The following is a 20000-nucleotide window of genomic DNA, read 5'->3' as shown; positions in this document are numbered from 1 at the left end:
CAGTCTCTGGCTCACTCCCGACTGGTACCCACCTCACATAGTTCTGGGTTTTCTCCTCACTGGTACCCACCTCGCATAGCTTCCAGTTCAATCCCCACTAGTGTGCTGATCCATTAGTCTCAGGTTCACTTCTCACTGGTGCCCACATCCCATGGTCTCTGGTTCAATCTCCACTGCTGGTGCCTACCTCCCATATTATCTGGTTCACTCCTAACTGGTGCCCACCTCCCATGGTCTCTGATTCACTCCCCACTGGTGCCAACCTCTCATAGTCACTGGTTCACTCCCCAATGGTGCCCGTCTCCTAGATTATCTGGTTCAATCCCTAGTATTTCCTACCTCCCATGGTCTCCGATTTACTCTCAACTGGTTCCCACCTCCCATAGTCTTTGGTTAAATCCCAACTGGTGCTCTCATCTCACAGTCTCTGGTTCAATGCACAGTGGTGCCCACCTCCCATCGTCTCTGGTTTAATCCCCACTGGATTGGATTTAGGTAGATTTCGGTGGATTTTGCTATTCAGCAGTGTCCATTATCAATGCTATAATTTTGATGCAGGATTGTCAGTTTTTGGTTTATTTTTTTCATTATTTAACATCGAGAAACTGATGAAAACAAATATCTTCCTTAACTTTTTTTTTATCCAAATAAATTAGTATTGGGGTATTTTTGTTGACGAATTTTAAGAAAACAGTATTTCGGCACAGTCTTATATTATATGGAATAGAAAAATGCACATTAAATTAATATATATCAAATAGAACATTATTTTGTGACCCGCGCCTCAAACCGGTATTACGGCGGAGATTTTTCGAAGATAATTTAACTTATAACTAACATTGAGAGACTTGAGCTAACTTTCAATGCTTTAATGGGGACATTGAATACATTCTCTTTCAGCGTGAAATATGTACCATAGCTTAATATTCTCTGATAAGTTCAAATTTAAGTTCACTTTTCGGCGTCTTGTCCAAGTCCAAACCGACTTAATACCAGTTGGAAGCCACGGGTCACATTTTGTCCATTGAATACTGTTTTCTTTTGGCGTGATATGTTGACATCTGGCTCACCCCGACATATACAACACCGTTGTGAGACGATAAGGTCACATTAAATCAGACCTGTCTACTTCTACGAAAAATTCGTAGAATTACGGAATTTTGGTTCCAATGTCAGAATTTCATGAGCATCTCAAAGTCATTGAAACTTATTGAAAATGAAAGTTGATGCCAGACTATCTACATAATTTAAAGAATTTTGAAATGTTATTTAAGCATTGTCGAAGTAAATTGTTGATCTATAAAGTTAACTTTACCAACTACAATTGTTATCTACTAAAAACTACGAATTTTTAACTCACTCAATTCTAACACCGACTATATCCGTAGTTTACACGGGTTGCTTTTACCCCATGCCTATTTATTACATTTTTCTGAGACAAATTATAGGCGTAGTATCAAAGCTAATGTTTTTAGTTTTTGCATGTTAATGAATGGTAGTTGAATAAAACTTTCTATGTACATGCTCATTTTCAATACATTTTTTTTTCAATTTTGAAAAGTAACAAAAATATCTAAGATTGAGTGAGTTAAATTTTTAAGTAGGCCGGTCTACATTAAATAGGTTTGTCTCGATTGTTTTGAGTACTTACGTTCTAATGTAAAATTTGTCCATTTCCCGCCATTGTAGGCCACTGACCCCCACGTCTGTCTAATGGTCTTCCTCTCAAACACGTGGCTCACCACACTTGGCACCAGCACGAGTAAATATGGCGGTTTTCCCTGTGGCAGCGAACATAAATTAGGATTATGAATCGCTATTCTTTTAGGAACAGTGTTTAAAATTTTGTCACTTAGGTGAAAATATGAATCGTTGGGAAGCCTTTTGTCCGAGATGACGGATATTTTTAGCTCACTCGGCGGGAATCTGTATTCGTTATTCGGCGGTTTCGTCACAAGTTCGGATAATGTATCGATATTCAGGTATCCGGGTTTATTTTTGAATTTATTGTTAAAATCTTCACAGCTTTCTCCATCACATAGAACTTCCCTTGAACTTTTAGTTGTCCCTCTTTTTTGTTCTTCGAGAACTCTTAATTTAAATACATCTTTTCCTTTCGTATCAACCTTGTCTTTAGTATGAAGAAGACCATCTATGTCAGGGACACGAAAACTAGGAATGGCAACCTTTTTGTAAACGATGACATCTTTAACACTAGAGTGATCTCCCTTGGTAGCCTCGTTGTAGAAAACCCAGAGATGAATCATACCGACCATAAAAACGGTGAGACCGACAACGAAAAGACGATTGCGATAGATGCGAGCCATGTTGATAACGCTGGTGATAATGACGACGATGACAACGTAGATGACGAGCGACGATGAGAGAATCTCACGATGATACTACAGTCGTTAAGACTCACTTGGTTCTGAAATGAAATTCAAGAAACAAATATATGAGTGACTAAGTAGATAAATAAACAAATAAATGATAAATAGGTGACTAAAAACAATCTTTATCTAGTAGTCGAAAACAACCCGCAAAATTGGTGAACGGTCGTCTGAAATGTCGGTGTTATGGTGAGATTATTATATTATCTCATCCCCTATGGCAATTGGATTCAGTAGTCTGATGTCACGTCGCCCGGCAACGGGGGCCATCTTGGTTCTAAACAAAGAAAATCATTACTTTTTATTCTTCATGCTGGCTAGAACTTTTCATATGCCTTGTGATCAGAATGTGTAAAAGCCAAAACATGATCAAATTTATGGGTTTTTCCCCTCTGGATACGCTTTTATGCTCGCCGGGGAAATATTTCATACGGGCGTCCGCCATTGTTCCCATAGTTTAGAGCCAGTGTTACTAAGTTACCATGCGTCATTAGGAAGGAAGTGACGTTATGACTGTTGAAGAGTATTTAGAGTTGTCCTCAACTAACTATGGTCACGTGCCTAAACCCACGGACCTTGGTTGAGAAGATTTGTTAGTTCAGTCCCTGTTTTAGTAGTCTGTGCGAGAGGATGTGTGCATGGAAACGGAGATGACCGGTCGTCTGATAAAATATTATTAACATGTTGTCTTGATGTGTTAGCAAAGTGAGTGGAGCAGGCACTTATGTTGATAACATTCTGGCACTTTCCTACTCTCTTCATTTCTTCTCGATGTGTTATGAAGTCTATGAAGTGTTTATAGATAGTATGCAGATGACGTCACTCAGGCCTTTGTTATTGTTTTTGCCATCCGCGTTTGTGAGTTGTTCTCACTAAACTGTATTAACCATACTATAAAAGTTCATGGTTACACAGAGTTTGTGAGTTGGTCCGTTATACTTCCGGATGGCAATGTTATGAGCTTCTTGGCCAAGCGCATACTATCTATAAGTTGTTGTCTGGTAGTATAACTCACTCAATCCTAGAGATTTTTGCTATTTTTCAAAATTTGAATAAATATATTAAACATGAGCATGTAAATAGATAGTTTTATTCAACTCCCATTAAACTGTAAAATCTAAAGACATTAGCTTTGATACTACGCCTATAATTTATCTCAGAAAAATGTAATAAATAGGCATGGAGTAAATGTAACCCGTGTAAACTAATGATATAGTCGGTGTTAGGGTTGAGTGAGTTAAGTATCGTCCGTAAAAATGTTTAATTGTTTTAAACGTTTAGTTATTCCTTTTGTTTTGCTTACTATCATGTTCGTCCTATCACATTCTCCTATTCTCCTTGGTACTCTCATCAGTGGCGTAGGGCCTTAAAGGCTATTAAGGCTAAGCCACAGGTCGTCATTGTCTTGAAAGTATGTAAGAATTTAACAATAAATAGTCACACTTTTAATTTTCTGTTTCACAAACAATGAAATTCATTGTTGACCTGGTGATAAAAAACCCTTACAGAGCCTCAAAACTTGAACCAATCACACCGCTTTGAATTTACTACAGCTCGAGTCGTACTCGTGCCCCTGACCAATCAGTACAGCGTGTGGCTTTAAAGGTTGAGAAGGCTTCCAGCCATATTCCCACGGTACAACCAGGCGATGCATTTCACGCTTGCCGTGTGCTATGACTGTGGGCATGAAGAGGCATCTTGACGTTGAACTGAGTCATTGTGGCTTTCTTACTCGCAGCCACACACAATGACCTAATTGTTCCATTGATGGCAATCGTGTTGTACCTGTTACCCATCCCTCTTTGAGGCATGTCAGGCATGTGATATTGAATTCCTCATTGTCCCTTTTAAACTTGAGTGTGAGACTGTATGTATGTTTACTGATAATTCGAGTGTTAATCTGATGTGTGCAGTGTTTGTTTTTTAAATTTTAATTAATTGCTATTATTAAGTGTGATGAATCACGTTGATCACCTGTTGACTATCAATACCAGTTCTTTGAATAGGGAAAATAAACTTTTGATTAAAAGTCTCGGTCCCCATCAACCAAACGATTTTGTACTCACTATTAAAGACGGGAAACAGAATCGGTCATTTAATTTGATAAAGATTGGTATAGTCGTTTTCCTTGGCTATCGGTGAGAATAGAAAATAAGAGTTTATTTTCTTTTAATTATATTTTGTTTGGCGATAACAGCAATACAGAATTGTCTTGGACAAGAAGTGGATTTACCTGTTTGAAAAATTTAACACAGAGAGCATTGAACCATCAGAAGTCTAACTTACATTTAAATATCACCACTAGATTGAAAACCGTTGGTACTCTTCACATAGGTGCACAGATTAACAGTGGCTATCGCTTATCCTTAGCTAGGCATGATGAACAAGTTACAAAGAACATACAAATTTTGGTAAAATAATTGAGTGCATCAAATTCTCTCTCTCTCTCTCTCTCTCTCTCTCTCTATATATATATATATAATATATATATATATATATATATATATATATATATATATATATATATATATATATATATATATATGCGACAACCCATCTCAAATCCAGCCCCATGCTCCTAAATGACCAGGCTACGCCGCTGACTCTCATATGGAAGTTGTACCATCAAGCCGACTCACTTTGTCACTATATTTTTGTCTTATTCTGTCCATCTTGACTCATCATAATCTTATAATGTGAGCCCGGAGACTTCTATCTGTGGGTCCTTCATTCTATATTATGTAACCAGCCTCATTTGTCTGCTGTCTTAGGACAAAGCAGTTGTCTTGAACCCCTCTTTATAAAACAACCTGTAACATTCGGCACCCCATTTTGGAAAGCTCTCCCTCAGAATAATATAAGAAATGTTGACTCAGGTCTGCCTCGAACCTCGTGAGGTCCCAGGTTTGAAAGTTTTTGCCAAGATGAGGGTCATTTAAATCGATATATATATTTGTAGGACGCCTTTTCTGGCAAAATTTTAAATACGTGTTTCTTCCAGAGTACGACAGTATACTGAGCTTTTATATATAGCGCAATATCCACCAAATGTGCTCAATGCGCTTTACAAGGGGTCCCTGACCAACAGCAACACGTAACATGTAGAACGAGGCATGACGCCTTAGTAGGCGATATTACAAATTATTTTAAGACAGAGACAACGCTGTTAACGATTGAGTACTCATTTTACACCTGAGTACATATGAGATAGTGAAAGTGAGTAAAGAGCACACTCCAAGGACTCAACTAAGCGCCATGCGAGGCTCGAACCCAGTACCTTCCGATCCAAAAGCGATTGTTATACAACTAGACGACATAGCCACACATACAAAAGCTGATGTTGTGGAACAAATGAAGCTTTACAAAATATCATCACGTTCTTATTTTATGATTTATAAAACAAATCTGAATAAGAAGAATGTTGTTTGTCTGGGAACGAATGTGGCAATTTTCTTACAGATGAGAGTTAACTCTCTCCTTACCAGCCATTTTTCAGGATTTTCCCCAGAACTTCACACCAAACTAACACAAAATATATTTTTTATCACTCAAACACAATAGCAGTAAAGTTCTTTCGATAAATAATTTCTTGAGTAAAACATGCTCTACAGCACACTGTTCATTTTCTTTAAATTTTATGATGTACAAGAGAAATTTAAATAGGAAAACTGTTGGTTGTATCGTAACGAATGTGATGACTTTCTTATGGTTGGTAAGGACAGGGTTAAAGTGACAAAAAACAAAATTTCCACACAACCGATAATCTGTCCCTGGCCAACAGCAACACTTAGCGTTTAGGACGGGACAAGACGATAGGCGATATTACAAATTTTTTTTCGGACAGAGACAACACTGTCAACGGTCAGGTTCTAATTTTACACCTGAGTACGGTGAGAGAATGTGAGTAATGAGCCTTTTCAGAGGACTCAACTATGCGCCGAGTGAGGCTCGAACCCAGGACCTTCCGATCTGGAATCATTCAAGGTGCAGTCGAGGTTTTCCTTCGACATCCCTGTCCACCCACCATTGACTCAATGACTAGACTTTTACTGTCTGGTAAAAAAAAAAGTTCTTTGTGATAGCTGACTAGCGTCCTACCCAAAGAGTAGCAAGAATTATTTTTAATGTTTGTTTTAACGCTACTGAAACCGAAATAACCTCCGACTTTATAGGCTTCATGACTTACAGGGACTACTGCTACCGAATTGATTGCCGCGTAGACACAAATTTCCCACTTCTTTGTTTGTTCTAGTAAACTGTATCATAATATTTAATCTGAATCTGAACAAAGCCGGGCCGAAGACCAAAGGCCGTCCCCATGGATAATCAATGACTATATTTGACGAGTTTCTATCCTCACATAACCACAACACCAAAACAGTATTGACAGTCTTAGGAGCACTGTGGCTTCGACCTGAATCAGACCGTAGATGTCGTTGACTTATATAGCCTGACACTAATCATCGTAAACTCATAGCCTGACCGTGGCCTTCGTAAAGTTATGGCCTGACACTGACCAAAAATGACGTCAAAATGCCAGTCTTTTGCCACAAAAGAAAACAAATCGTGAGTTGTATTCAATAGTTCAACCAATGAAATAACTTGTTTCCTTGAACACTACTTACAACAACTCACTAGGCGGTGCAAAAACCAATTAATGACGTCCAACTGTCAGTCTTTTTGGGTTTCAGTGTCAGGCTATAACATAACACTTTGACACTGACCAAAAAAATGACGTCAAAATGCCAGTCTTTTGCCACAAAAGAACACAAATCGTGAGTTGTATTCAATAGTTCAACCAATGAAATAACTTGTTTCCTTGAACACTACTTACAACAACTCACTAGGCGGTGCAAAAACCAAATAATGACGTCCAACTGTCAGTCTTTTTGGGTTTCAGTGTCAGGCTATAACATAACACATTGACACTGACCAAAAAATGACGTCAAAATGCCAGTCTTTTGCCACAAAAGAAAACAAATCGTGAGTTGTATTCAATAGTTCAACCAATGAAATGACTTGTTTCCATGAGATCTACTAACGACATCTCACTAGACGCTACACACACCTAAAAAATGACGTCAAGCTGTCAGTCCTAGAGGGTTCTTGTGTCAGGATATAATATGTTAACGATGGCTACCCTAACACCCACAAAGACCCTTATATTTTGACGTCATTTTTAAGATTGCAGACCGCCCATTGAGTTGTCTTTAGTAGTGGAAAAGGAAACAAGTGATCCTATTTCTTGGACTTTAATTAAATACAACTCACGATTTGTTTTCTTTTGTGACGAAAGACTGAAGCCATTTGTTGGTCAGTCTCAGGCCACGAGTTTACGAAGGCCACGAACAGACACCAAACGCCAAATTTGTGCTATAGATAGTATGCAGATGACGTCACTCAGGACTTTGTTGTTGTTTTTGCCATCCGCGTTTGTGAGTTGTTCTCACTAAACTGTATTAACCAGACTATAAAAGTTCATGGTTACACAGAGTTTGTGTGTTGGTCCGTTATACTTCCGGATGGCAATGTTGTGAACTCCTTGGCCAAGCGCATTCTATCTATAAAGTTTTATCAGAATTAATGACTATGGATATTTAAGTTAATAGGAGTTGTTTCACAGGACTTCGCTCAGTCCCGGGTTCGAGTGCTTTTGTCAGATGTTTTTATCAAGGCCGGGCGTCCATATACATTCATGATGAATTGACTGCACTTAAAGAAGATTATTGGTTAGACTATAATGACTTGCATACAAAAGGAGGGGCCAATAAAAGCGATAAATAAAAAACAAATAAAAACACAAAACAAAAAGAAAAGAAATAAAAAAAACAAACCAAACCAAAATAGGGAGCACTATTTTTTCTCCAACAACATGTCTCCTTGTCCAAATATCACTGAACATTAAAAATTGAAGGAGAATTTTTCTTCACAAACAAGAACAACGGCTTGAGAAATGCTAAACACTTCTCTTAATTTAGTCTAAAATTACAGATCTTAGATGAATTACATTTCAAAGTTAAATAGGGTGTCCATAAAGTCTTTCCCTGATTTCAAAGACTTTTTATTTCAAAACCGTTATAGATATTATTTTCATCTGGTTTTCACCATCTTCTAAGAAAAAAAAAATACATTAGAGTCATTGACCAACATTACATTATGAAGATGACATACAACTTAAAAGACCTCATTTTTCTCTCCTTCTACTTCGGAATAGCAATAGTGCGACACAATTTTCCTTGCGTAATGTGACGCATGAAACGAAATCGTCAAAAGTAACCTAACAACGTTTCATCTCCCAGTTTGGCAGACCATTGCAGAACATGGAAACGATTTTTAAAAAATAACAAACACAGAAAAGATTATTCTAAATTTTGCATAGACATAAAGTGAATGTTTGGTGATGGCAGATACACCAAAGTGTTATAGGCCCATCTTTCTTTACCGTGAAACCGATCACTGTAAAAGTCTTGTTAGATTTGCTAGGATTATATACTGTATCCCATCTTCATGGATATCAACCTTGGATATATTTTTTTAGTAAGAAGTGATTCCTCTACCTTGGAAACAAGGCCGTTCTCAGACTTCTAAACGTCACGTTTCCAGACAGATGAATTGATAGAGATGGACTCCATTGCCTGGCCGCACGGTCAACTGACATTTCTCCCGATGACTTTTTTCCTTAGGCGCTACACATCAGGGACAGTGTCTATTCAGCTCACATACCAGATGATGGCATGCTTACCATGAATAAAAGATTTTATTTAATCCATCACGCCACAAAAGCTACAAACACACGGAAAGTACTCGAAAATATGTTGAATTTGGTTGAAGGTAGCCGTAACAGCCATATAGAGGCGCATTGAGTCAAAGATAAGGGTAAACAAATTTATGTATTCATAAGTCCATGTTTAACTCTCTCCTTACCGGTCATTTTCCGGATTGTCCCCAAAAATTCACACCCAACCTAAACAAAAATAGATTTATTTCACTCAAACACGAAAGCTGTTAGTTCTTGCTATACATATTACTTTCAGCTAAACGAGCTCTTCAACGCAGTGTTAGTATACTTTAACTATTGCAAACATTTTAAATCAAATATGTGACCCTTCGTCTCAAAACGGTATTATGTCGGGATGGGCCAGATGCTAAAAAGTCAAATTATAGTTAAACTGGTCAAAATATGAAACGTTGGTGTTTAGGACAGTAAAATATGATATTCCTTCTCCTCTATAAAGCATATAAACTCAACTAAGTACGATATTTCTGGCTACAAATTTCATTTTCAGCATCTTAATCATCCCGACTTAATACCGTTTTGAGACGAGGGGTCACATATTATGATGTACAAAAGAAGTCAGAATGAAATAAATGTTGGTTGCATCGTAACGAATGTGACGATTTTCCTATTGTTGGTAAGGAGGGGGGTTCAAGTATATTGGCTGTAACGTTTTTCTGATGGAGGTTATAGAAAACAGGGAAAAACTCTATGGACACCCAATATTTCCGTTTTGTGCATATAAGTTATACCATTTCTTTTCAACCCATGTGATTGTAAATGGAATCTATGATTGAAAACAAACTTTTTAAAAATCAAAATTAACATCAATGCCTGTTCATTTATTTTTCATTTTAAAAATGAAGAAAAAAAATGAAAGATACCAAATAATCCAAAATTATTTCAGTTTTTCGGATATTCTTTTCTTCTGCTGAATGCACATAGAAAGGGGAAAAACGCAATTTAGTTTTCATTTATCCACGCCTAACAACTTCAAAAAATAACCTATCAATATATAGAATTAAGAAATAAAGTAAGATTAGAAATGTTAACTTAGAGGATCTATGTAAACCTAAATGGTTTTTAAGTATGTTAGAGAGAATTTGATGAGAACAGGTCGCCCCTAATGGCTACTTATAACAAAATGAAACAAAATTGAGTGACAGCAGCCGCATACCTTCTACAGCACTGGGCCAGCTCTCGAGTTTGCTCACAGTACAGTAGTGCAATCCACAATATAGAATAAACATACACAACAACAGAATCACACACAAGCACACGAAATCAAATAATAAAATACGCCGTTACTGTTATAGGTAATTATTTTACGGGTGAGTAGTAATTAAACCAAAAGGCCTCAGACTTAGTGGTCGGAAGTTACAATACCACTATAAAGATATCGATACTGGTGAGATGTAATCAAACCAAAAGGCCTGACGTGCTCGATGGTTACGATAACTATTGAGATATCGATAATATAGCGACTACTCTACTATCGAGAAGTCATACATAAATCAACAAGTACATGTATTGTATTTGCTTCACGTCGTGACCGCAACATAGCGTAAACCACAGGTCTGTGAATGAAAATATGTGACCCGCCGTTTGAGACGGGTATTATGTCGTGTTGAAGTGGATGTTAAAAATCACTTATTAACCAGTGATTGCTGAACTCTGGAATGACACGATTTGAACTATTTGGCCAGAAAACTCGTACTTCAAATATCGATCGATTGAAATGACTCTCATCTTGGAAAAAAACCTATCAAACCTGGGACTTCGCGAGGTCTTATGGTGGAGAGTAATTACATTTTCTTACAATGCAAATGATTCATATTTTCTCCGTGGCGCTTTGATTCTATTCTTCAATTCGTTTAATTGTGTTTGTAAGAGTGGATGATAGTCAAAATCTTTTTCCCCCCCCCCCCCCCCACCCTGGCCCCCAAAATATTCCCACAAGCGCTAAGGTTTGGTGATCTTGGGGGCCAGCTTGCAAATGGACGATCGTTCACGCTAGTGTGTCCAATCCTTCGTTATGATTGTCCATTGTTCAGATCTTGTCCTACCTCCAAAAAATAGCAATGCGATGGAGCTCCATCCTGTTGAAGATGAAGTCCGTAGAATAGGGACAAAAGGTGCGACATCCACCTGCTAATATTGGCCCTTTTTGTTCCATACTCAACAGAAAGAACCAAGCTGTGGTCTTTACTACGAGCACAGTTGCTTTAAAAAAATCAAATTGATCGAATATGTGACCCTTCACCTCAAAACGGTATTAAGTCGGGATGGTTAAGATGTTGAAAATTGAATTTATAGCCAGGAATATCAGACTTGTGTTGAGTTTGTATGTGTTATTGAGGAGAATGGATACCACATTTTAGAGTGCTAGTGCCAACAGTTTATATTTTTGACCAGCTTAACATGTAATTCAGTTTTTAAGCATCTGGTTCGTTCCGACATAATACCGTTTTGAGACGATGGGTCACATTTTTCTTGGCTAAAATGATTCAATATTTAGAACCTGAATGTCGACATCGCTCGGAGGGGGAGGCCTGTCGGTTTTACCAATTTTCAAGTAAAACCATTTTTTTGGTTGCTGTAAGCGTCGTTAGAAGGAAGTGACGTCACGACTTTGGAACCCCATTGTTATTAAGTTGATAAATTTACCACTGATTGAACATGCGGAGATCACAATCGCGCAACATTTTCATATCGTACAGGTACCATTGATGTCTTGAATTTCGTTAATATTCACAGACGTTCTTTGAATTGATCGTATCGAGAGACTTTTGTTGCTATCATTAACGATTATTTAGCTATTGTATAATTCTTAACCCTGACAGGACTTTTGTGTATTTGCCCGAAGTCGACGTGTACACATTTGCAGGTTTGATGAAACCCCAAAATGTTAAGGTCTCATCATTGTAATGGAAATAAAAAATAAAATAAAGATAAAAAATAAAATTCCCTTTATTCATAGCATAGGGGAAATTTTTCTCTAGGGTCTATTCCAAGGGGACACTGGAATATCCCAGGCGTCTGCCGCAGTGCAAAGCCGCAAATTAAGCTTGGGCGAGGTGACTTGCTCAAGGCCACACAACGCAGTGGCGGGTGATTGAACTCGGCACCTTCCGGGTACGAAGTAAAGACCGTACCGCTGAGCCACGCTGCCCCCTGTCAAAATACTCTCAAACCAACGACGCAAAAAATATTCTCCCTTACAACAATGTTAAAACGACTTTTCTTGAAGTTATGGTCAGATGTATGGGAAAGGTATCCAGCAACTTTTCTCAAATTTCATACTTTTTCAACTTGACTAGCTGTAAAAATGTTTAGAAGTGAAATTGCGCTTTGATATTTATCTAAGAGGTACAAAAAGGGTTGATTAAATAATCTATGACAAGAATTCATGTTGGATAAAAATTGACCTTCTAACTAAACTTGGCAATATCTCAGTTGAAACCTTTTCACCATCCGACTGATTATGTCATTCACTGTAACAATTGCGTCCGATTATCAAACTTGCAAATATGTGCACGTCAGTAGTAATATAAAAAGCATGAGAAACCTTTGTTAAATTGTTAAAGAAAAAATTGCATGATCAGCAGTTTATAACAATAGTGTGTAAGTGTGTTATAGTATTACACATGTGTAATACGTGTGTCAATTGTATTATTGTTGTGTGTTGTATACACTTTGCAGTTATTTTTAATTGTATTATTGTGTGTTTTACACACTTTGTAATTATTTATGTCGTTAATATACATGCGTAGGAGAAACCATTATTAAATTGTAAAATATGTATTATCATTTTATTATAGTAGTGTGTAAGTTTGTTATAGTATTAGATATATGTAAAACTTGTGTTAATTTTATTATTGTCGTGTGTTTTACACACTTTGTAGTTATTTTTAAATTGTATTATTGTGTGTTTTTACACTTTGTAATTATTTCTTAACATACATGCGCAGGAGAAACCGTTGTTAATTTGTTTAATATGTATTATGATTATTTTATTATAGTGTAATTGTGTTATAGTATTAGATATATCTAATCATTGTGTTGATTGTATTATTGTTGTGTGTTTTACACACTTTGTAATTATTTCCGTCTTAGATGTGCGATAGCTATATCAAAGAGCGTGTAGGTAACGATTGTTATGTTACCAAGAGCTCTCACTTCCCGCTTTTGGTGAAGCCAAGCATCTTCCGTCTTCTACTCGTATTTTCTTCATTGTATCAGTAAGCCTAGCGCGCATGATACACGCGGAGCACACCCACCTCGCTGTCTCGCCTGGCACGCGACAATAGCATTGCAGTTAAGAGAAGTGAGAGCTCTTGATAACTACGTTACCCTACACACTCTTTGGCTATATTGATAAGATTTTTAAAAAAGATAACAAAAAGTCAAAGAGAGGAGGGGAATACGAAGAAAGGAGATTTGACTGACATGGTAACTACTTTAATCTGTTTTTCTATTAACAGTAATCTGAATCGAATAAAAGTGTTCATCATAATTTCAGTGCTGAGTTCACTTCTTGAAACGAAACGAATGTATTTGTTACACCCTGCACTATCTTTGATTTATCTCTTCTTCGTTTGGTGGGTAAGTTATCTTTACGGTCGCATCATTGGACACACGTGATAATTATTTTTTAATGAACATTTATATATTTCAAGATCTTTTTTAGTTAAATAATGGAATATTTTTTTGATGATAGAAATTTTAAATTCATGGTGCGATGGTAATGGTGAGGTGACACAAAATAAAATGAGATATTTAGAATGTAGTGTCCAATGATTCGAGATAATCAAAATTACAGTCACAGTTACTTAAGTTGATAGTATAGTATTTTCTTTTTCTATAACGTTTTCGCAAAGTCTTGTGATGAATGACTAAATAACTCGAACTAATTATTTAGAGCAGCTGTATTCCATTTATTGAATTAGACTGTAAAATATGAAGAAGGAGGGGGGTTACACTTGGAGATGATCGTTGTTAACAAATCATCATTGTCAATTGGGTGATAACACGAACGGAATATAGATGTACCAATAAGACGTGACGAGTGAACGAAGATTATTCCCAGCTGTCTGTTTTTACGAGTATCGAGTGTGTCATAAGACAAGGATAGCAAGAAAACAACGAAGTGTTTTGCTCACGACCATGTGTTGTATTCACACACCGATTCTTTATTGATCAAATTGTAAAGCGCCTATCTATCGCACGAAAATATCTCAAGTTCAAATCCGAATAGAGATGCGAGATCTATTATGAGTAATTTTGAACCTATGATTATTATTATTCTAAAATATATCAACATTGTTTAAAGTGAGTGTTATTAACTTATGTGACGTTGCATCTTAGTATCTATTCACAGACATTACATTAGGACAATGACATTAAAACATGGACTTTTTGTTATCTTTTTAAAAATCTTATCAATATAGCCATCGCACATCTAAGACGGAAATAATTACAAAGTGTGTAAAACACACAACAATAATACAATCAACACAAGGATTAGATATATCTAATACTATAACACAATTACACTATAATAAAATAATCATAATACATATTAAACAAATTAACAACGGTTTCTCCTGCGCATGTATGTTAAGAAATAATTACAAAGTGTAAAAACACACAATAATACAATTTAAAAATAACTACAAAGTGTGTAAAACACACGACAATAATAAAATTAACACAGGTTTTACATATATCTAATACTATAACAAACTTACACACTACTATAATAAAATGATAATACATTTTTTACAATTTAATAATGGTTTCTCCTACGCATGTATATTAACGACATAAATAATTACAAAGTGTGTAAAACACACAATAATACAATTAAAAATAACTGCAAAGTGTGTACAACACACAACAATAATACAATTGACACACGTATTACACATGTGTAATACTATAACACACTTACACACTATTGTTATAAACTGCTGATCATGCAATTTTTTCTTTAACAATTTAACAAAGGTTTCTCATGCTTTTTATATTACTACTCACGTCGCCTAGAGGGAATGTAAAAGAAAACGGAATAATTCTTGACATTGTTTTTAGGTTGACATGAAACATTATTGACATGATTGAATCAAAATTTGCTTTTTAATTTTTTTAGCATTATCCTTATAATGATGATTAATTTGTGGAACAACCATTCAGGATGATTCCATATTATCGAGGCGATGATTCACATCGGTCACTCACCGAGGGTCCCGTCTTATAGACGCATTGGTTTAACCAAAGAGCGTGTAGGTAACTATTGTTATGTTACCAAGAGCTCTCAATTCCCGCTTTTGGTGAAGCCACGCAGCTCCCGTCTTCTCCACGTATTTTCTTCATTGTATCAGTAAGCCTAGCGCGCATGATACACGCGGAGCACACCCACCTCGCTCTCTCGCCTGGCCCGCGACAATAGCATTGCGGTTAAGAGAAGTGAGAGCTCTTGGTAACTACGTTACCCTACACACTCTTTGGTTTAACCAGTTAACTGTCATACTCAGGAACGACATGTGTTTTAGTATTGCCATCTTGTTTTGTTAGTTCGTTTTATTTAGCTTTTTTTCTCTTTTGTTTTTCTCTTTCATGTAGCCTATTTTGCCATCAAATTGTATGATTTATTATTGGCAAAAGCCTAAAAGTAAATAAACCCGAAACTCGAAACTTGAAGCTTAAAAAAATTAACTAGAAATCTCGTCCTTCAAATATTGATCGATTTAAATGACCCCCCTCTTGGACAAAACTCTCAAACTTGGAACTTCAAATCTTTCAATACGTGTCTTTGCAGGTTACAGCAGTTAACATGATTAATTAAATAAATGGTAGATCGAATCCCCATTATACCGTATCAGCTGCTTCTGGAAGTATCGATTTTTGTCAGACAATACACAAGGCTCATTTCAATGGCTTTTAGTCTGGTGGTATCTGCATTGCATCCTGACTTGAAAGTTCCTAGGTCAGGTCACACCGTAGCCATCGTTAAGTTATAGCCTGACCGTGGCCTTCGTAAAGTTATGGCCTGATACTGACCAAAAAATGACGTCAAAATGCCAGTCTTTTTTTGCCAGAAAAGAAAACAAATCGTGAGTTGTGTTCAATAGTTCAACCGATGAAATAACTTGTTTCCATGAGCTCCACTAACGACAACGCACTAGGCGGTGCAAAAAAACAAATAATGACGTCAAACTGCCAGTCCTTTTGGATTTCAGTATCAGGCTATAACATAACGATGGCCTGATACTGACTTTACGAAGGCCACGGTCACACTCTGGGAGGCGCATTTTTGTGTCGTTTGGAAAAAAGTCTCCTTTTAATCACATTCTTGCATACACGACGGTCAGTAAAACGTGAGGACATGGCGGTAACACCGCCTAACTGACGTCATGTGTCGTCCTCCAATCCAAACGGTGCTGTTGACACGGAGCCCCACTTGTGAAGAGCATTGAGCTCATACTCGTAATTTAGTGGTTATTATACTGCTCTTCATGAAAGCACACGTTTTGATTTTATAAATCGATGGATATTTGAAGCATGATGTTTCTGACCAAAATATACAAACATATCAACAGCCAAAATAAATAAATAAATAAATAGATAAATAATAATACACACAGAATAAACAACAACAAACAAACAAACAAAACAAAACAAAACAACAACCCCCCCCCCCCAATAAAAACAAAGCAAAGACAAAAACGAAAAAACAACCCAGATAATAATTATGATAATTAAGATAATCATTAATAATTACTCCCGTTATCTTTATCTCCAAATAAGGTTTGTCACCGCGTAGGTAGGGCAAAACTGACATGTGGTAGTCTATGGACCACTTTGCGTCGCGTGAGTAGTTAAGTTGATAACACCTGTCGCCCTAGTACTGATGGCACAATAATTAAATATACAATAGCATATATCGAACATGTCTCGGAAACAGCGTGTAAAGTCAAGTATTAATATATGGAACAAAGCAACACAAGGCAGGTCAGAATATGAATCGACACCTAATTATAACTGTTACTTCACCTCCTGAAATCGATTTTGTTTAATCTGTCTCGTTCAACATGTTAAGTGTTGCTGTTGGTCAGGGACCACTTGTAAAACGCTTTGAGCACGTTTAGTAGATATTGCGCTATATAAAAGCTCACTTTTTTTGTTGGGTTTTTTTTTTTTGGTATTTTTTTCTTAATCAAATATTCGCGGAACTTAATCTGACCTGGTACCTAATTCCACGAACATACGTTTTTATTTACATCACTGCGATACAGGATTAAATGACGTAAAATACTGGAACTGGAACACACAAGAAGTGTGAAGCAGAAAATGCCAGAGAGGTCAGCTGACCAGTAGACCGTAACTGTCAGAAATTGTGACACTCGAGCTTAAAGAGACGTTTACATATTATGTGCACGTCGGCTTAAAGCAATTGTTCTCGTCATTGGTTTGTGTCTTGCTTTGCTTTGTTTTCCTTGTTGTTTTTATCTTTTCTTGCATCCTCGTTGTCGTCGTCACCATCACCACCACCACCACCACCACCACCATCATCATCATCATCATCATCATCATCATCATCATCATCATCATCATTATCACCACCACCAACACTACAACCATCATTTCATATTTAACGTAAATGCCCTCTTCTTTTTCTTCTCCTTCTTCTTCTTGATAAAAGCCCACTCTGCTACCTTTGCAATGGCAAGCTTTTAAAAAAAATAATTGTAGATTTGAACAGTAAGCAATAAATAATAAATGCCCTACACGCAGACAGTGCTTTTATAAAAGGAAGTGATTTGGAAAGGCCTGGCATTAGAAATGAACATAAGACTTTTTTTTTTAGGCTCTGTCGTAGCTCTCTCTCTCTCTCTCTCTCTCTCTCTCTCTCTCTCTCTCTCTCTCTCTCTCTCTCTCTCTCTCTCTCTCTCTCTCTCTCTCTCTCTCTCCCTTCCCCACCCCCAAAAAAATTATCGTTTCAAAATTTTGGCCAGATAACCCGTCCTACAAGATTCGATAGATTAAAGTGACCTTCATATCGTCAACAACTCGCAAATCGGGATTGCCTTGATGATTCCTTGAGTCTCAGGATTGAGCGATCGTTGCTTTTTTTTTTTTTTTTTGTTATTTGTTATTTGTTTGTTTTGTTTTTGTTTTGTTTTTTTTTTCAATTTTTTGGGGGGAGGACAAGATAAAGGTACGCGTAATTTTGATCGATCGAAATTTGAAGGACCAAACAATTTTTTAATGTTTGAAAAAATTATTTTTGTTTATTTATTTATTTATTTATTTATTTTATCAGAGTACAGCACAACTCCCCAGTTTGTAGATATTTGATTTGGAATACTTTGGTATACATCGACGTATACCGTATACATATATGCAGGTCTGACATCCGAACGCAATTATGGACCTAGTTTCACATTGTTGTAATGGACACTATTTTGAGTCATCTTTTAAAGATTCCCATTACAATAATGAGCCCATAATGAATTGGGTTGTCAGACCTCCAAATAAGTGCACGTCGGTATTCATCCATTTGTGTTCTAAAACGCCATTAAATTCCTTTGTACAAAGTTTTTGTTCATTTTTGGTTGTATTTGTCACCAGTCATCTCAAACCTATGTCCGATGGAACAAAATAAATTATAATTAATTGAAAAATAAACTAGACCCCCTATAGTCAGAATGGCGTGTGTTTTTCTGGTTTTTCTCAGCTGTCCCTCTATCAAAAGTTGTAAAAAATTGTGTCAACCCTTGAATCAATTTGTCTTAACTGAATATAGATTTTGGACCATGTTGATACCATATCAAAAAAGTTTTCTTTGTTAAGACCTATAAAAAAAACAACTTTAAAACCGCTGTCATAAAATTCGAGATTTTACACTGTAAAAATGTAAACAAGTTATGCACCACAAAATATGACATGAATTCATCGTATTTCCATAAAATCTCGTGTTGACACGTCTAATCATAATAATAATAATAATAATAATAATAATAATAATAATAATAATAATAATAATAATAATAATAATAATAATAATAATAATAATAATAAATTATAATAGTAATAATAATAATAATAATAGATCTTTATTGTCCATAAATATGGCAATTTGTCATTTAGTTACACTTGTTATAACGTTAAATGATAACTGTAACATTGAACAAATATTTCTCTCCTACTTATTCTCTCTCTCTCTCTCTCTCTCTCTCTCTCTCATTCACTCTCTTTCTCTCTCTCTCTCTCTCTCGCTCTCTCTCTTCCTCTCTTTATTTACACGTGCGATATACACAACATAAACATATTCATTTCGTTTTCAATTTGTTACGATTGTGGCAATTCGACACCAAAAATTATCATCATTATCAATTGGTCAGTTAATCTAACATTAAATAAATTAATCAGTTAATCAGTAAACGAATCAATCCTTGGTTTTTCTGTACCATATGAAATATTCAAAATTTTTATTGCTGATGGAACGAACGTTGATTTATACTGGCTAGTTCTACATTTAATCTGACAAAACCTTCTCCCAGATGGTAAAAGACTAAATTCATGGTATAAAATATGTTTTTTATTGTTGGTAATTGAGAATGCTTTCCTTTCTATTCCTTTTCCATGAATTCTTTCTACTCCATCAAGAAGATGGTTTATTATTTTTGATGCCTCTTTGATAGATTTTGAAATTTTTGATTTATCTTTAAGTCGACATCCGCCAAACCATATGGTGCAGTCAAACGCAATTACACTTTTATTCAATGAGTCATAAACTCTTAACATAGTTTTCTTCCTTACTTGAAATGTTC

At 36.2% G+C, this 20000-nt stretch overlaps 1 protein-coding gene across 1 annotated transcript in view; it reads right to left on the bottom strand.

Annotated features, from left to right (window-relative positions):
- Positions 1-10582, bottom strand: part of LOC144974079 (lactosylceramide 1,3-N-acetyl-beta-D-glucosaminyltransferase B-like) — a 39975-nt gene extending 29393 nt beyond the window's left edge. The window contains exons 1-2 of the mRNA XM_078916970.1: positions 10343-10582; positions 1652-2428 (exon numbers count right to left, since the gene is read on the bottom strand). Of these exons, the coding sequence (XP_078773096.1) occupies positions 1652-2327 (676 nt within the window). The 5' untranslated portion in view covers positions 2328-2428; positions 10343-10582. The remainder of the gene's footprint in view (positions 1-1651; positions 2429-10342) is intronic.
- Between the last annotated feature and the right edge of the window lie 9418 nt (positions 10583-20000).

This window comes from Berghia stephanieae, chromosome 5 (genome assembly GCF_034508935.2).
Source record: "Berghia stephanieae isolate SIO BIC M18660-M18661 chromosome 5, UCSD_Bste_1.3, whole genome shotgun sequence".
NCBI classification, from domain to species: Eukaryota; Metazoa; Mollusca; class Gastropoda; order Nudibranchia; family Aeolidiidae; genus Berghia; species Berghia stephanieae.
This window is presented reverse-complemented; position numbering and strand designations above follow the sequence as displayed.